General features: G+C 38.4%; 1 protein-coding gene across 8 annotated transcripts in view; it reads left to right on the top strand.

Annotated features, from left to right (window-relative positions):
• The first annotated feature begins 1,050 nt into the window (after positions 1-1,050).
• Positions 1,051-16,449, top strand: part of LOC104586732 (protein CLP1 homolog) — a 35,971-nt gene continuing 20,572 nt past the window's right edge. For 4 of the 8 annotated variants that reach the window (XR_016085808.1, XR_016085806.1, XR_016085807.1 and 1 more), the window contains exons 1-6: positions 1,059-1,644; positions 5,070-5,138; positions 5,267-5,362; positions 5,908-6,149; positions 6,320-6,458; positions 6,568-6,624. Coding sequence is in view for 3 of the 8 variants with exons in the window: in XM_010244048.3 (XP_010242350.1) it covers positions 1,417-1,644; positions 5,070-5,138; positions 5,267-5,362; positions 5,908-6,149; positions 6,320-6,458; positions 6,568-6,624 (831 nt within the window). In the remaining 5 variants the exon portion in view is untranslated. Of the gene's footprint in view, positions 1,645-4,847; positions 5,139-5,266; positions 5,363-5,907; positions 6,150-6,319; positions 6,459-6,567; positions 6,625-16,449 lie in introns of all 8 variants that reach the window. The other 4 variants (XR_016085810.1, XM_010244049.3, XM_010244048.3 and 1 more) reach the window with 3 other exon arrangements.

The raw sequence follows: 16,449 nt of genomic DNA on the forward strand, positions 1-16,449 counted from the left end.
ATAAGGGTAAAAGAGTACGGATTTGTCCAGATTTACATTGCAGGACTATAAACATTCAAATGGACTGATACTAATCCGACCGTACATTAAACTTTGCATCAATTCTGACACTAGGGGTATTCGTCATTCTCCCTTGCCAAAATACAAGAAAGATAAACGGGAGGGAGATGCAAAAAAGTCTTTGATGAAGGGTTTTTTTTTGGCAGCATCATATTGTTCGGACTACTTCCAGGTGGTCGATGATTCAGAAGCCGAAGTAGAAGGTTTTTGCTGGATGAGAACTTTGATACCGAGCTGGGGGTAGATTGTGTGTCGAGTTAGGTTGATTATTGAACTGGGTAGCTCTTTAGATAAACTTGCAAGGAATCAATGTTAGAGGACCCCGGGGTGGCTAATCCGGTGAGGTCACTCCAATTATTAAGTTAGTATTCTCGTAGTAGATCGCGAGCTAAAAAATCATAGCGTATGAGAGCTATAATGTGTTTATTCGCTTCCTCCTATGTCATTGGGGTTTGTGCCTTTATATAGGCATTGTTTAGTTTGGGCCTCACGCATCGCATCCGACATTTTTGAGAGGTCGTGCCTAACCGGTATGAGATTCTCAGAAGTAACCACCATGCACGTTGACCATCCCTTGGAACATTCGATACGTGGGCCAACTTTTGAGAAACCTGGGAGCATTGGGATATGCATGCTGAACTTGTCAGCGAGCACATATCACAAGTCACCACCTGTCCCCAGTCAGGTTGATAAGCCCTTGAGGGAGGTATTTCCTCGCGTCGAGGTCACTTCGTCCAGTGATGATATGCTACAGACTGACCCTGGATGAGGTGCTACAAGTCAACCTAAGTTGTGGTCAAGGTCGCTACGTTGATGTAAAGGCAGGTCGCCAAGCCGGTGGTGAAGGTAAGTCGCCAAGCCGGTGGTGAAGATAGGTCGCTAAGTCGGCGGTAAAAGCAAGTCGCCAAGTCGGAGTAAAGACGAGCCTCAATCTGAGACTCCAAATCATCACTTAGGTGGTATCTAAGCATCATCTAGCTATTTTGAGATATCATGTGTGAGAATGTCGAGGGCCAAATCCGCCCTCATCACTATTCGTGGCGGAAATGCTCGCTCCTCCGTTGCGCGGATCTCCAATTCCAAATACACGGCGATTGTGTACGGTGGGCAGGGATGTGTGAAGAGGTTGTGGGTAGGAGATCACGACTCTTTGTTATTGCAATCCAACCGTGCTTGGCTCTTCGCCTCTTCCTTCCCGCTTTTCCTTCCTTTGTAAAGTCTCCTCTCTTTCCACTGGGTTTGCTACCCTCTAACAATACTCATCTAGGCCTCTAACAATACTTGTAAAAGAGGAAAAGTTGATTGAATTTGGCACTATAACTACATACAAGCAAGAGATTGAGGGAACTTGGAAGGATGGCATACTCAGGTATGGCCGGTGCACCAGGACTAGTAGGGATGTCGACGCCGGCAACGTCAACAACAACCAGGCAGGTGAAGCTGGACAAAGAGAGCGAACTTAGGATCGAAGTCGGTATGGAAATTCCTCTCCGCCTCCGCCTCCTCACTGGCACTGCTGAAATTTTTGGCACTGAACTTCCTCCTGAAATTTGGCTCTCTTTCCCTCCAAGACACAAGTTCGCGGTAAGTAATCCCAGATCATGTTTTCTTGCTGTCCCATTGTCTCTCTTGAAAGCAACCGGTAATCAGCGATGTCATTTGGTGACTGAATATGCTTTAATTTTATGAAAAGAAAGTGTTATAATCCGCATTTTCATAAATCCCTTTCAAGATATTGCAAATAATGTCAATACAGTCCTCGATAGCTGACTATGGTTCAGAATGGAAAGTGCTGAATTGTGTTTGTTGCTCAGAAAGATGAGAATGTGGGAAGCCTCGCTGAACATATGCACTCTCGCTCTCTCACTCTCTGCTTTTAACCCTGACGATTTGACTTTAAGGATTGTTATACTTACAGATCACTCTTCTAGTACTGGGCGACAACTGTTTCCGTTAACTTACCTTTTCTTTTAATCTTCATTTTCTCAACATTGAATATGGAGCGGGTTTAAACCAAAAACTCTTTTTTTTTTTTTTTGGTTTAAACCAAAAACTAGGGTTACGTTCTTGTCGATAATATTAAAGCTATTCTTTTGTTGGAATTTTTTAATGCACACTATATATTATCTATGGCTAACTTTACATTCGAAAAGGGCATTTCTGATTTTGCCTTTCATATACAAATTCATAGATGACATTTTAGGCGAATAAGCGAATGTAAAAATAACATCTTAGCTGCATGAGGTACGATCCTAGAGGAATTTTTTGAATCACAATTAAATCTTTAGGTTAAACTTTATTATGGCGAGAAAAAGAAAAGAGGAAGAATGACAAAAAATAGGTGATCGTTTTCTTATTCAATGTAGAAGTTTTTATTTTATTATTATTATTATTTTTTTATTTTATCGGTTCAATATAGAAGGACTTTATATTATCCAACTCTCCAATCATGCTCATTTTGCTAGGTAGCTAGTGTTGTTTTGTTCTAATGCCCCACCCCGGGTAAAGAGTTTTCTTTTTATTGTTTTGAGGGCAAAGAATATCTATACTACTATTACAAGCAATAATCCTTATAATTAGCTTTCTTTACCCTACCGTCCATGTTTTAAACCTCCTCAACAGGATTCTCATTAATCCAAAATGTTTCTTATAAAAGATGTTTTCCAATAGAGTTATCAGTTATGTAATATAGCTTTACAGTTATAAAAGATGTTTTCCAATAGAGTTATCAGTTATGTAATAGAGTTATCCAAAATGTTTCTAATGCCTCCCTCATGCCCCCCAAAGCCGCTTCAATCTCATTTAAGAGTATTGAGCTAGGGGTCAACACCTATGGTAATCAGTGTTTTCAATCCATTGTTGACCTGGCTGGTTGGACTGAAGACCCAGTTACAATCCCGATTCAGGTCAACATTTAACCTGCAAAGTTACATCATATCGACCCCGATGGTTGAACCGTCGACCCATCTGACCCATTAGCGGGTTACTGTTTTTATGCATTATTTTTTTGAATTTCTTTTTTATATTGATGGCATCACGAGTTGATCTGTTGATGGTTGAATTGCTGGCTATTGACCGGAGAAAAAATGGTTCAACCTCCAGGTTAGGTTTTAAAGCATTGTTGGTAATATCAGTGATGCCTTTCTATTAGGGCTGTTCATAAGAAGGCCCAACCCGACCAACCCAGACCGACCCAACCCGAGTCGGCCGGGTTTTCATTAGCATCGATCGGTTTCGGGTTGTACAAATTCATAAACCGATGGTTCGGGTCGGTTCCGGTTTTCTTGTGTGAAAACTGAAGCCGACCATTAGCGGGTTACTGTTTTTATGCATTATTTTTTTGAATTTCTTTTTTATATTGATGGCATCACGAGTTGATCTATTGATGGTTGAATTGCTGGCTATTGACCGGAGAAAAAATGGTTCAACCTCCAGGTTAGGTTTTAAAGCACTGTTGGTAATATCAGTGATGCCTTTCTATTAGGGCTGTTCATAAGAAGGCCCAACCCGACCAACCCAGACCGACCCAACCCGAGTCGGCCGGGTTTTCATTAGCATCAATCGGTTTCGGGTTGTACAAATTCATAAACCGATGGTTCGGGTCGGTTCCGGTTTTCTTGTGTGAAAACCGAAGCCGACCCGACCCGACCTAGTTCCTACTTAACTAATTTGCCTCTATCATAATTCCTAATTACAACCTAACCTAGTCTTCTAGTTCCTACTTGGATAGGCAATGGAGTTGTCTTTCTATGGTTCTCACTTTGACTTCTTCCCACTTGGATAGGCAACCCAAACTTGCACCACACAGGCACATGGGCCATGGGGGGCATGGATGAACTTAGAGCTGAAACCGACCCAACCCGACCCAACCCGATTCAAACCGACCAGGTCGGTTTTTCTTAGACTGGGTCGGTTTCGGTTTCCATCTCAGGTAACCCGACCAGGTCGGGTCGGTTGGAAAAATCCCAGTAAACTGACCCAACCCGACCCGTGAACAGCCCTACTTTCTATATAGTCTATGGTCCCCAGGAATTCTCCACAACTGTAACCTACTTGTCAGAGAACCATCTTGGTTACATGGACATGGACTGAGTTGGAAACATGGAATCTACCGCGCATCCAAGAGTTTGACTTGGCAAGATGAGAAATAATAGATTCATGGACATGTATATGGAAAAGTATATACTATTAAAAGAGTTCATATATATATATATATCATTCTAGCAAAGTATACCTGCAAAACTGGTCTTAAATGTTGCCTTTGTTACCAAGTAATGTTTTGCATGAAAATGGCTTTTATCTTGTACATTTGCTGTTCATTATGTCAAATAACCTAGGTGATAAAAAGAAAATGTTATATAGAAGTGTTCTCAAGAATATGTGGAGTATTGAACTCTGATGTGTGTCTGAGATGGACACATCATCCATTTAGGAGAGTCTGTGCAACACTGCTTCATCAATATCAGTCTGCATGCATAGACCAACTAAATTGAATGTCCCATTTCTCAGATCATTTGGGCTGGGTGAATAATTTTGGATTACTAATTTTCCCTGGTTAATGGTTATAGATGTCCACTTATTCAGTTTATTGATTTGGCTGATTCTTGAGTACCTCTTCTTTTCCTTTTATTTTTTCCCTGATCTGCAGATGGTAAATAAATGTACAGTTATCCATATTCCCAAGTTCTTCTTTTCTTTTTCCCTGCACCAAAGTGTTGCTTGTCCAATATGTGTTCCTACATCATAACTTTTTAAGAGGTTTCTTTTTCTGCATCTTCAACTTGCAGGCTCATTCTGGGCTCATTGAACCATTGAAGTCTTCTGAGCACACTGTCCAACTAAGTTGATCTATGCTTCCTTTTGTTGTGGTGCTAGAAAATTTGGTTAACTGTACTTTGTACAATAACCAGTACAAAGCAATGCTTTAGGCGCTGAACCTTCATTATGAGTTTGATATTATATCTTACTTCTTGTTGATGTGAGTTTAACCGTCAAATATCTTGTACCAGGTTTTTACTTGGTATGGTGCCACAATCGAAATGGACGGGATTACTGAAACTGATTACACTGCAGATGAGGTATGTTCTAAATGTTCTTAAGTCTTCTAGGAATTGGTGTTAGGCTTTTGCTTCAAAACTGGTAAGTTATCAAGTGAAAAAGGGTTGCTTTTTTATGATGAATAATTTTCCAATAATCTTTGATTTAGACACCTATGGTGAGCTATGTAAATGTTCATGCTGTACTGGAGGGGAGAAGAAATCATGCTAAAGCATCTTCATCCACCGATCCTGATTCTTCTCAGGTATCATTGTATGTTTGTCTTTAATAATTCTGCTATCAAGTTTTTCTATCACCATACAGATTACCAACCACTGAAGGTGTTGTGGAAAACAAAGGAAACGTTTTGATCATTATGGTTGGTATATTTTTTTGGGACTATCAATTCATGCTTCAAAGCTGATTCTTTGGAGTGACCACATGTTAATTTTTGGGCCTTCTCCTAGCATTTGCAGCCAATGATTTTTGTTTTTTTTTTTCCATTTTTTTGGAGGGGGGAGTATGAGATATAAAATTCCCATAAAAGAGGACTTTTTGCCATGTGATGGGAGGCTATAGGGGGTTGAGCCACATTTAGGGAGGGTGATGCTGCACAGAACCCTTCTGAGATGCTACCTTATCTGCCCTGATTAAGTTTCTAATAATCCAATCTCTTTTCTGCAGAATGAGCAAATCTGTTCCTGCATTGTGTTTCGACAAATACACACACACACACATATATATATATATATTGTTTGCTTGTGTTTTTGGTTTTTGTGTCTCAAAGTTGTAATGCTTTTAGTGATACAGGGCCCCAGGGTGATAGTTGTAGGACCTACAGATTCTGGAAAGAGTACATTGTCAAAGATGCTTCTTAGCTGGGCAGCTAAGCAGGGTTGGAAACCTACTTTTGTGGATTTAGATATTGGTCAGGGATCTATAACCATTCCTGGTTGTATTGCTGCAACTCCAATTGAAATGCCAATAGATCCAGTAGAAGGAATTCCTCTTGAAATGCCCCTTGTTTACTTTTTCGGGCACACAACACCCAGGTAACACTTATGCATACTAATTTAGGAAAAAAATTTCTTGATCAATCACTGCAGTTATAGATTAGCTACTCCTTTATTTGGTTTTTTGCATGCTTAAACACTATTTTCTGCAACCTGAAATGTATAGTGTTTTATCCAATTCTGAACTGTTTGAAAGTGTTACTTCACAGTTTAAATGTAGATTTGTACAAAGTGCTTGTCAAGGAGCTTTCTCAGATCCTAGAGAGACAATTTGCTGGCAATGCTGAATCTCGAGCTGCAGGCATGGTGATAAATACCATGGGATGGATAGAAGGTGTTGGTTATGAGGTATTTGTTCTTTTATCAATGCCATGTGATAAATGTCAGACATTTAGTTTGTCAATACCATGTTTCAGATGTTTTAATGTTCTTTTCTGCATTTGTGTTTTGATTACAGTTGCTTCTTCATGCGATTGATACATTAAATGCCAATGTAGTTTTGGTTTTGGGTCAGGTAATTCATTTTACAGTAATTTTTGTAAATCATTCAAATGCCAAGGCACCACTCCCATTGAATTATCTTTGATTTCATCGGTTAAAGTTGTTGGGGTTCTATGCTTGAGTCTTATAGTCCGTGAGTCCATGTAGAATTTGAATGTATATCATGCATGTGATGGTCCATACCTAGTATTTGATGCACCTCCTTGTAGTTCTCCTGCTCCTGGGTCAAAATCAACAAAGATGAATCAACAGTGGTACCTCATCACTATAATTTTCTGATTAGCCCTTTTCAGATGCTTCAATATAATAATTAACAAATGGATAAAAAAACCGGGTTGATCTCTGGGTTGGTTTTGAAGCATTGGTTCTACCTGAGGTGGAAAAAATTTTTTTACTGGTTTGAATGATTGGTTAACAATGACTTGGAATCAGAGAAAGTGTCAATTTAAGCAAGCTGGTTGGTTTGTCAAAGATTGGCACCCTAGCAATAGGGCTGTCAGCAAGCTGAGTTTTTTCTCAGGTGTGCTTGATCTTGGTTCAGGCTTATGGCAATCCTAAGGTGTTCGGGCTTGTACTAAATTCTGTTATGCTCTTTAAAATGTGGTTTATGTAGGCAGTAGAAATCTGCGGAAATTAAAATTTGTAGAAAAAGATGAAGAAAAGAAGAGATTTTGTGAGAAGAGAGAAAGAATAGAGAAAAGAATGAGAGTGTTATGGGCCCGGGGATAGGATCTCGTCACGGGTCGGTCCACGGGGAAAAGCTCCTGTTTTCCCTTGTTCCTCCCCTTCCTAACTGAACCTATCTTGGCGTCCTAAAGGGTGATTTGTCCAAGAGATCACCGAACTCTCCTTTTACTCTCTTTCTTGACTGGAAATTTGATATATTTATTCACCTATTTCAGCTCCTTAAATAGGTGATTACAAGAGGTAAGAGTCCTCCTTGTAGGAAGACTCCTTGATAACTAAACTGTTTACAGATAAGATAGATAAGACTCCTAGATAAGACTGTTAGGATAAGATAAGTTTCTCCTAATCCCAATCTGATAAGATAAGTAAGATAAGTCTCTCCTAATCTGATAAGATAAGATAAACTAATCCTAATCTGATAACTTACTAAAAAGATAAGATAAGAGCAATAGAATAAGATAAGAACAAGCAAGATGATCTAATCTAATCTGGCGGTGGGTCAGGTTCCTGTTGCTGCTGGCGGCGATGGTACGTCTTTCCGAGGAATGCGTCCATAACATTACTCCCCTCTTGGACTACGAGCTTGTCCTCAAGCTCGAATTCTGGATATGTGGCCTGGAACTCTGTCAATGGGATCCATGTGGCTTCGGTCGATGGCAAGCTACACCATTTCACCAAGACTTCAAGAACTCCACGATTGAAACGAGAGCGGATGACAACTTTAGGTTGGGAAATCAGTTTGCCATCTTGTAGGGGTGGCAGGGAGGGGACTTGGTCCGGAGGAACACCCGTAAATGGTTTCATCAAGGAGATGTGGAAGACATCATGAATCCAGCTGGTCTCTGGCAGTTCCAGCTGGTAGGCCACATTGCCAATCCGTCGTAGAACCTTGAAGGGCCCATAGAACTTAGGGGCCAGTTTCGGGGCAATGATACTGGGACTAGTAATAGCTGCTCGGAGAAGCTGCTGTTGCTGTTGTTGATCATGTTGTTGCTTCTGCTGCTGCAGTTGTTGCTGTTGTTGGTTGTTTGGCTGCTATGGCTGAGGGTGTTGCTGCTGCTGTGGACCAAGGAGAGTCTGCTGTTTTCCAGACGGCTCCGTCAGGTCTGGTCGGAGGCTGTTTGTGGTTATAGCCCCTTCTGGATTCCTCTCCTTGTTAGAGAAATACGATTCCAGCAAGCGTCGCAGCTCCCGGACATCGTCTTTGACCTCACGAACCTCCACACTGGTTTCCACGAGCCTATGCTCTAGTTCGTGGACCCTGGACGATAGCTGCTCCAGATCTCCCATGACGGTAGGCTCTGATACCAGTATGTTATGGGCCCGGGGATAGGATCTCGTCATGGGTCGGTCCACGGGGAAAAGCTCCTGTTTTCCCTTGTTCCTCCCCTTCCTAACTGAACCTATATTGGCGTCCTAAAGGGTGATTTGTCCAAGAGATCACCGAACTCTCCTTTTACTCTCTTTCTTGACTGGAAATTTTATATATTTATTCACCTATTTCAGCTCCTTAAATAGGTGATTACAAGAGGTAAGAGTCCTCCTTGTAGGAAGACTCCTTGATAACTAAACTGCTTACAGATAAGATAGATAAGACTGTTAGGATAAGATAAGTTTCTCCTAATCCTAATCTGATAAGATAAGTAAGATAAGTCTCTCCTAATCTGATAAGATAAGATAAACTAATCATAATCTGATAACTTACTAACAAGATAAGATAAGAGCAATAGAATAAGATAAGAACAAGCAAGATGGTCTAATCTAATCTGGCGGTGGGTCAGGTTCCTGTTGTTGCCGGCGGCGATGGTACGTCTTTCCAAGGAATGCGTCCATAACAGAGAGAGCAATCAAATCTGGCCGCCCTCTCCCATTGGTATTTATACTTTAAGTAAAAGATAAGTACAATGACTAATATGCCCTTATAGGGTGGCTAACACATAAAACTGCATAAAAAACTTGAAAACATCACTCCAAAGGGTCCTAACAAGAGTGTTGTGGTCCCCACTTCCTATCTAAACAAATGATAAACAAAAACAACTACTAAATCTGCACAAAATCCTTAACACTCCCCTCAAGTTGGGAGTAAATGTCACACATTCCCAACTTGCATAGGTTGTGCTGAACTTGATTGTGGGCAATATTGATTGCAGCTTGGTTGTCACAATATAACACCATGGGCTCCTTTGCATCTATCCCAATCTCACTTAGCAAGGATCCAACCCAAAGTAATTCTGAAACACCATGGGCCATAGATCTATATTCGGCCTTTGCACTTGACCTAGCCATCGCTGATTGCTTTTCATTCTTCCATGAAACTAGATTTCCTCCTACAAAGGTGCATATCCCTCATGTGAATCTCCTGTCATCTAGACAATCTGCTTAATTTGCATTTTTATAGGACTCCAATTTCAAATTCTCATGATCTGAGAATAGAATTCCTCTGCCCGGATGCTTCTTCATGTATGCAAGTATCCGATCAATGGCTTCCCATTGCTGAACCCGAGGAGCATGCATATATTGACCAACAACACTAACAACATAGTAAATGTCTGGGCGTGTCATACATAAATATAGTAGCTGGCCTACCATCCTTTGATATCTCCCAACATCCTTAACCAATTCACCATCCAAAGCATTAATCCTGTGGTTCAGGTCAATAGGAGTATCGGTTAGTTTCACTCCTAGCTTCCCAGTTTCTTGCAATAGGTCCACTACATACTTCCTCTAAGAGATGAATATTCCATGCTTGGATTTTGCAACTTCAATCCCCCAAAAATATTTTAGTTCACTTAAATCTTTAATTTCAAATTCCTGTTGTAGTGACTTATTGAGTGCATCAATCTCCCTAAGATTATTCTCTGTAACAACTATATCATCCATATACACAATTAGTATTGACACAAGTGCTTCTTTCCTCTCCTTTTCACAAAGAGAGTGTGATCTGACCGGATTTGTGTGTATATCCAAAACAGATCAATGCCCCCCTGAACTTGTCAAACCTTGCCTTAGGTGATTGTTTTAAACCATATAATGACTTTTTTAGCTTGCAAACTTTTCCCTTACTAGCATTCTCATAGAAGTTGAAAGAGCGGCCATGAATACATAGCTTCTAGAGACAAGAGTATCCGAACTGAGCTTATCTTAGCTATTGGTGCAAAGGTCTTTAGATAATCTATACCATAGGTTTGTGTATATCCTTTTGTAACTAACATTGCCTTGTACTTCTATATGCTGCCATTAACCTTGTACTTCATAATGAACACCCATCTACATCTAACTGTCTCTTCTTTTATAGGAAGATCAACTATCTCTCATGTTTGGTTCTTAATCAAATTCTCCATTTCTTCTATCATAGTTGTTCTCCACTTAGGTTTAGAGAAAGCTTCACTAACATTTTTGGGTATAGACACATAATCTAGGGAAGAAAGGAAGACACAGTAGAAAGGTGATAAGGCACTATAAGAGAGATGGGGTGAAATGCAATGGGCTATACACTTTTTCTTTCCCTTGCAGAGTGCAATGGGAAGATCGAGATCAACTGTAACATTTGTCTAAGGTATAGAAGCATCATCAATGGGATCGGAGGCAATAATAAGCTCAAGGGAAAAACCTGGCACTGTATCAATCGAACTTGGAATCTCAGATGGATCGACTACGAGTGGTGCGGGTTCTTCCATTGGAGCATGTGTGGACTCAACCCTCTTGCGCTAGCACTGAAAGAACTCTGAGGCAGGCTGTGGGAATGGAGTTGATGGTGGAGCAGCAGGTGAATTGTAGGAGCTGATGAACCAGATGAAGGAACAAGAAGAGGAACAGGTTGTGAGCTCTCCTCCCCAAAACACTCCCCCTGAGGAGAACCACTAGAGAAAAAGAATGCAAACTCAAAGAAGGTAACATCCATACTGACAAACCTGTTCCTTAACACCGGATCATAACAACAATATCCCTTCTAGTTTTGAACATACTCGAAAAAAAAAAAAAACATTACTTGGCTTTAGGATCCCACTTCCTACAATGAGGAATAAGAATGTGAGCAAAACAAACACATTTAAAAACTTTCAAAGGTATATAAAAGATCTCCCCATCTAGAAAAAGAAGATTGAATGGCACCTTAAACCTTGGGATGTGAGAAGCTACCCGGTTAATTGGGTACACAGTCGCGAGAATTACATCCCCCCAAAAACAAACTAGAATTGAAGCACACACCATAAGTTCTTGCCACCTCCATAATGTGTCTATTTTTCCTCTTTGCTAACCCATTCTACTATGGTGTATAAGCACAACTATTGAATGGCCTCATGCTCTAAAAAATATGTGGCCAAATCCTTTTCAAAATTTTCTCTAACGTTGTTTGATTTGAAAATTTTAGTCATCACCCCAAATTGTGTGAAAACCATCTAGTAGAATTGTTGCACCAAAATAGGCACCTCATCATGTGATCTCGTCAAATATACCCAAGAATACCAAGTGTAATCATCCACAAACAAAAGAAAGTAATGGTATGCACTCATGGAAGAAATATGATAAGGTGCTCACACATCAGTGTGAACAATATCAAAAGTAGAACTTTTTTATTACTTGGTTTAAAAGAATGTCTACAATGCTTTCCAAACTGACAACTTTCACACTACTAAATAACTAAACAAACTCAAACAATTTGGGAAACTAACATCTCAATGAACTGAAAGAAAGATGATCCAACCGATTATTCTAGAGCATAATCTGACTTACCGACTCTGATTCACTACTAATGCTACTAACATGGTGGCTCTGATGTCTTGGAATCTGATCTGTAAAGTAGACTCCATTCATCTCACGACCACCCTCTATCGTCCTCTTTGACTTTAGGGCCTTGTTCGTTTGTAACAGTGTAGCTTACTGGGTAAGTGCTTACTCAGGTAATATTTACACGGGTAAGTGCACTTACCCATGCTCTTTTGATTTTTAAGATTCCCAAGTAAATAATAAAATGACATTTTTACCCACAAAAAGTAACTATTAAAATGGGTAAAATGGTCCCATCATGTTTTGTAAAAATTTCTCCTAGCCAAGGTTCAAAGTATCGGAGACGCCAAGTGTATCGGAAAGGCAATTTTAAGAGACGTATCGAGATATGTCTTGGATAAGCATGCGTATCGGAGAAAAACTAAGATACGCATAGATACACTTGGAAACACTATAAATAGTTCAATAAATCATAAAGATACATCAACAACACTAAATATAAGGCCTCAATGAGGTGTATATATATTAAATTAATGTATTTTAATGGTTTTATGAAGAAATATATTATAGCTAATTATAATTTCATTAAAAATCCTATGCTTAACTATAATTTATAAATTATAATTCTTAAGTTTTAATGTTTTATGGGATGAGAAAAACCCAACTCTCTTATCCAACCATAAAACATGCATTGGCACAATTTCTATTTGAAAATATAATTAATAATTATTATTTATTATTCATTTCAAAAAATTATAAAAAATAAATAAACATTATATAATATATTCAAAAAATAGTTATTAAAGAAGAATTTTCAATTGCTTTGTGGATATGATATATCATCCATAGAATTATAATATATTCAATCATTGTGATCAACTGATAAAATATAATTAATTAATTAATTAATTATTTTTATTCTAAAAATATAAAATAAAAAAATAATTATTAAATAAGAAATTTTAATTGGTATGTGGATATGATAGCTCATCCATGGGATTATAATATATTCAATTGTTGTGATCAAATGATAAAATATAATTATTTATTATTTATTTTTTAATTCTAAAAATATAAAAAGTCAAAAAAATTAAAGAAGAAATTTCAATTGCTCTATGGATATATATGATAAATAAATCCATAGATCTAGAACATATTTAGTCCTTATAGGTAGAGAAAAAATTATATTTTCAAAATTTTTGTTAATTTATATTTTCCCCAAGTATCTTCATGAAACTTACACAAATCTACTGATAACACAAAAAAAATTGTGATTTTGAATGTAAGAAATGTAGATCAACATAAATTTAAACATTCAAGAAAAAAAAGAAATCACAAGATATTATAAAAGATTGAAAAACTTACCTATTTTTGCCATATTTTTTCAAAATTTGAAAAATCTTTAAAAAAATTAACGATTCACACTTGTTTCTTGCAAACTTTTGCAAATCTAGCACTCTAGGAATGAAGTTTGGAGTTTTAGAGTCATTTGGGGGTGAAAGAAGGCTTACTTCGGGGAAAAAGAAGCTTGCTTTCCCCCTTTAATCTTTTTTTTTTTTTAGTTTTTAGTTGTATCTTTTTTGTCGATACGCTACCGATACGCCCCAATATGGGTCCGATATGCATGAAAAAGGACGAAATGTCCAATTTCCATGCGTATCCTGTATCGGCTTTTCAAAGATATGATACACGGGTGTATCGTATCGAAATTTTAAACCTTGCTCCTAGTTGGGAAAGTTACTTACCCACCTGGGAGATGGGTAAGTTTACCCAGGAGGCCCATTGCTTAATGCAAAAAGAACATAGGAAAGTTGGTCAATGGGAAAAAGTTACCCATTGATCAACTTTCCCATGCATATTTACCTACAAACGAATGGGGTCTAGATCTTGCACAATACAATTACCAGGAAGGAAAGTTAGTGAATAGTTCAAATTTTTTGCCAGACTACTCATAGAAAGAAGATTTGTATGAAGTTTGGGAACATGTAAGACAGAGAACAATGTAATACCATTAGTCACCCTAACTGTCCCTTGCCCAACAATGGGAATATGAGAACCATTTGATGTAGAGACTCTATCTCTACCAAAACACAACTGGTGAGGACTAAAAAGGGTAGACATATTGGTCATGTGCTCAGATGCTCTTGAATCTATAATACAGGGAGGTCCCTCCTTACCTGAGGTGGAGGCATAATGTGCAACTACATGTAAACTACTTATATGAGCAAAGGAAGTAGTGTGACTAGCGCCTGCACTTTGTTGTCTACTTAAAGAACCAAAACCATCTGAATCCAAACTTTTCCGATTCAGTTCTGAGTTATGACTGCTGCCATTGCAATGAACTTCAAATTGGCTTGAGTAAGTGTAGGGATGCAAACGGATCGGATCGGATTCGAATCAAGGTATATTCGAATCCGATCCGACATTGTTCATGTTGGATCTGATAGGATTCGAATTGGTCTTCGAATCTGATCCGATCCGATTTGTTTTCTTTAAAAATTAATAAATTGCTAAAAGAAAAATAAAATATACTAATTTAAATAAAGTAAAAACAAAAAATACAAGTATTTTTAATTATTTTCATCATATATATACATGTTTTTTTATAAAAAATAATATAACAATTTTATAAAAATATAATATAAAAAATACATTTATAAATAAATAAATAACATATGTATGTGTATTATATATATTTATATTTATAAATATATTATATACATCGGATTGGATGAGGGATTTGAATCCGATCCGATCCGATCCGAAGATCCGAACAGGGGTGATCCAAATTTGACCAAATAGGATCAAATCATGGTCCGATCAATTTGCACCCCTAGGTAAGAGGCCCTAGAGAGTCTCCATTAACTGTCACATTTACATTTTCTTGTTCTCAACCCGAGCTGGTATGAGATGTGGGTGGAGCTTCCAACAAGTGTCTTTAGTATGCTTAGGCTTATTGTAGTAGTCATACACCAAGTCCTTATCCTCTCTCCTGATTTCACTGTTCCCCCTATTTGGCTTAGGTTTGACTGTACTAACCATAACTGATTGGTCAACTACAAACAGTTTCAGCATGACATTCCTCCTACTCTCCTCTCCAAACACAAAGGCATAAGCCTGAGAAAGAATCACACTCTCTCTGGAAAGGATGTGTTTCCTAGCAATATCAAATTCAAGGTTCAGTCCAACCAAGAACTCAAAGACCCTATTCTTCTCTACCAACTTTTGATAGGTTGTTGCATCCTTCGTATTCTCCCAAACAGTAATTTAAAAGGCGCGCCTAGGCACACAGGTGAGACACATTTTAGGGTAGGTGCCTTGCCTAGGTCCTAGGTGTAGCCACACGCCTGGTGCGCATTGCGTACTGACTGGTCAACTACAAACAGTTTCAGCATGGCATTCCTCCTACTCTCCTCTCCAAACACAAAGGCATAAGCCTGAGAAAGAATCATACTCACTCTGGAAAGGATGTGTTTCCTAGCAATATCAAATTCAAGGTTCAGTCCAACCAAGAACTCAAAGACCCTATTCTTCTCTACCAACTTTTGATAAGTTGTTGCATCCTTCGTACTCTCCCAAACAGTAATTTAAAAGGCGCGCCTAGGCACACAGGTGAGGCACATTTTAGGGTAGGTGCCTCGCCTAGGTCCTAGGCATAGCCCATTCAAAAGGCACACGCCTGGTGTGCATTGTGCCTTAGCCAGGGGTGCGCCTTTTGAATAGTTGACGCTTTTTCCATTCAAAAGGCGCACCCTCGTGCCACGCACCGAAGCTTTGAGAACCTCCTATTTGGTAATGTTGTCCGTTCATTTATCCTAATAAAATATCTTCTTAAAAGCAATTAAAACTATAATCATTATTTTTTGTGTGAAAACTTAGAATTTAAGACCTTAACATGGACATGTTTGGGCTGGCCTCGAGGGGCGTGGCACAAAGGTGGCTCGTAGAATTAGGAATGTAATATGTCACATTAGCCTACTTGATTTAATTGGGAAAAAAGAGATTGTGGGTTTTATATGCTTGAAAATGTTTTATATGTTTGATTTCATTTTTAAATTCTCATTTGAATATGCTTTACATATTATGTTTATGTATTTTAATTTTAGATAATAGGTTTTGTAAAACATTTATTTTTAAATTTAAGTTTATATTTTTATTAATATTATGTTTTATATTTTTAATTTTTTGGCAATTTTGACCTTTTTTTTTATTTTTTAGTTTTTTATTTAAATTGTGCGCCTTGCCTCAAAAAGGTGCGAGCCTCGCCTTGTGCCTCAGGCGCAAAATGGCCCTTGCGCCTTTCGCTTTTAAAACATTTCTCCCAAACCACAGTCTCTAAATGATCTATCTCCTGCTAAAGTGTTTTCAGCATGATGAAATACATAGCAGGGGGCCTATCTCCTTGTTTCGTATTAATCACCGTATT

Source organism: Nelumbo nucifera, chromosome 4 (assembly GCF_055504915.1).
Source record: "Nelumbo nucifera cultivar China Antique chromosome 4, China Antique-T2T, whole genome shotgun sequence".
Taxonomy (NCBI): Eukaryota; Viridiplantae; Streptophyta; class Magnoliopsida; order Proteales; family Nelumbonaceae; genus Nelumbo; species Nelumbo nucifera.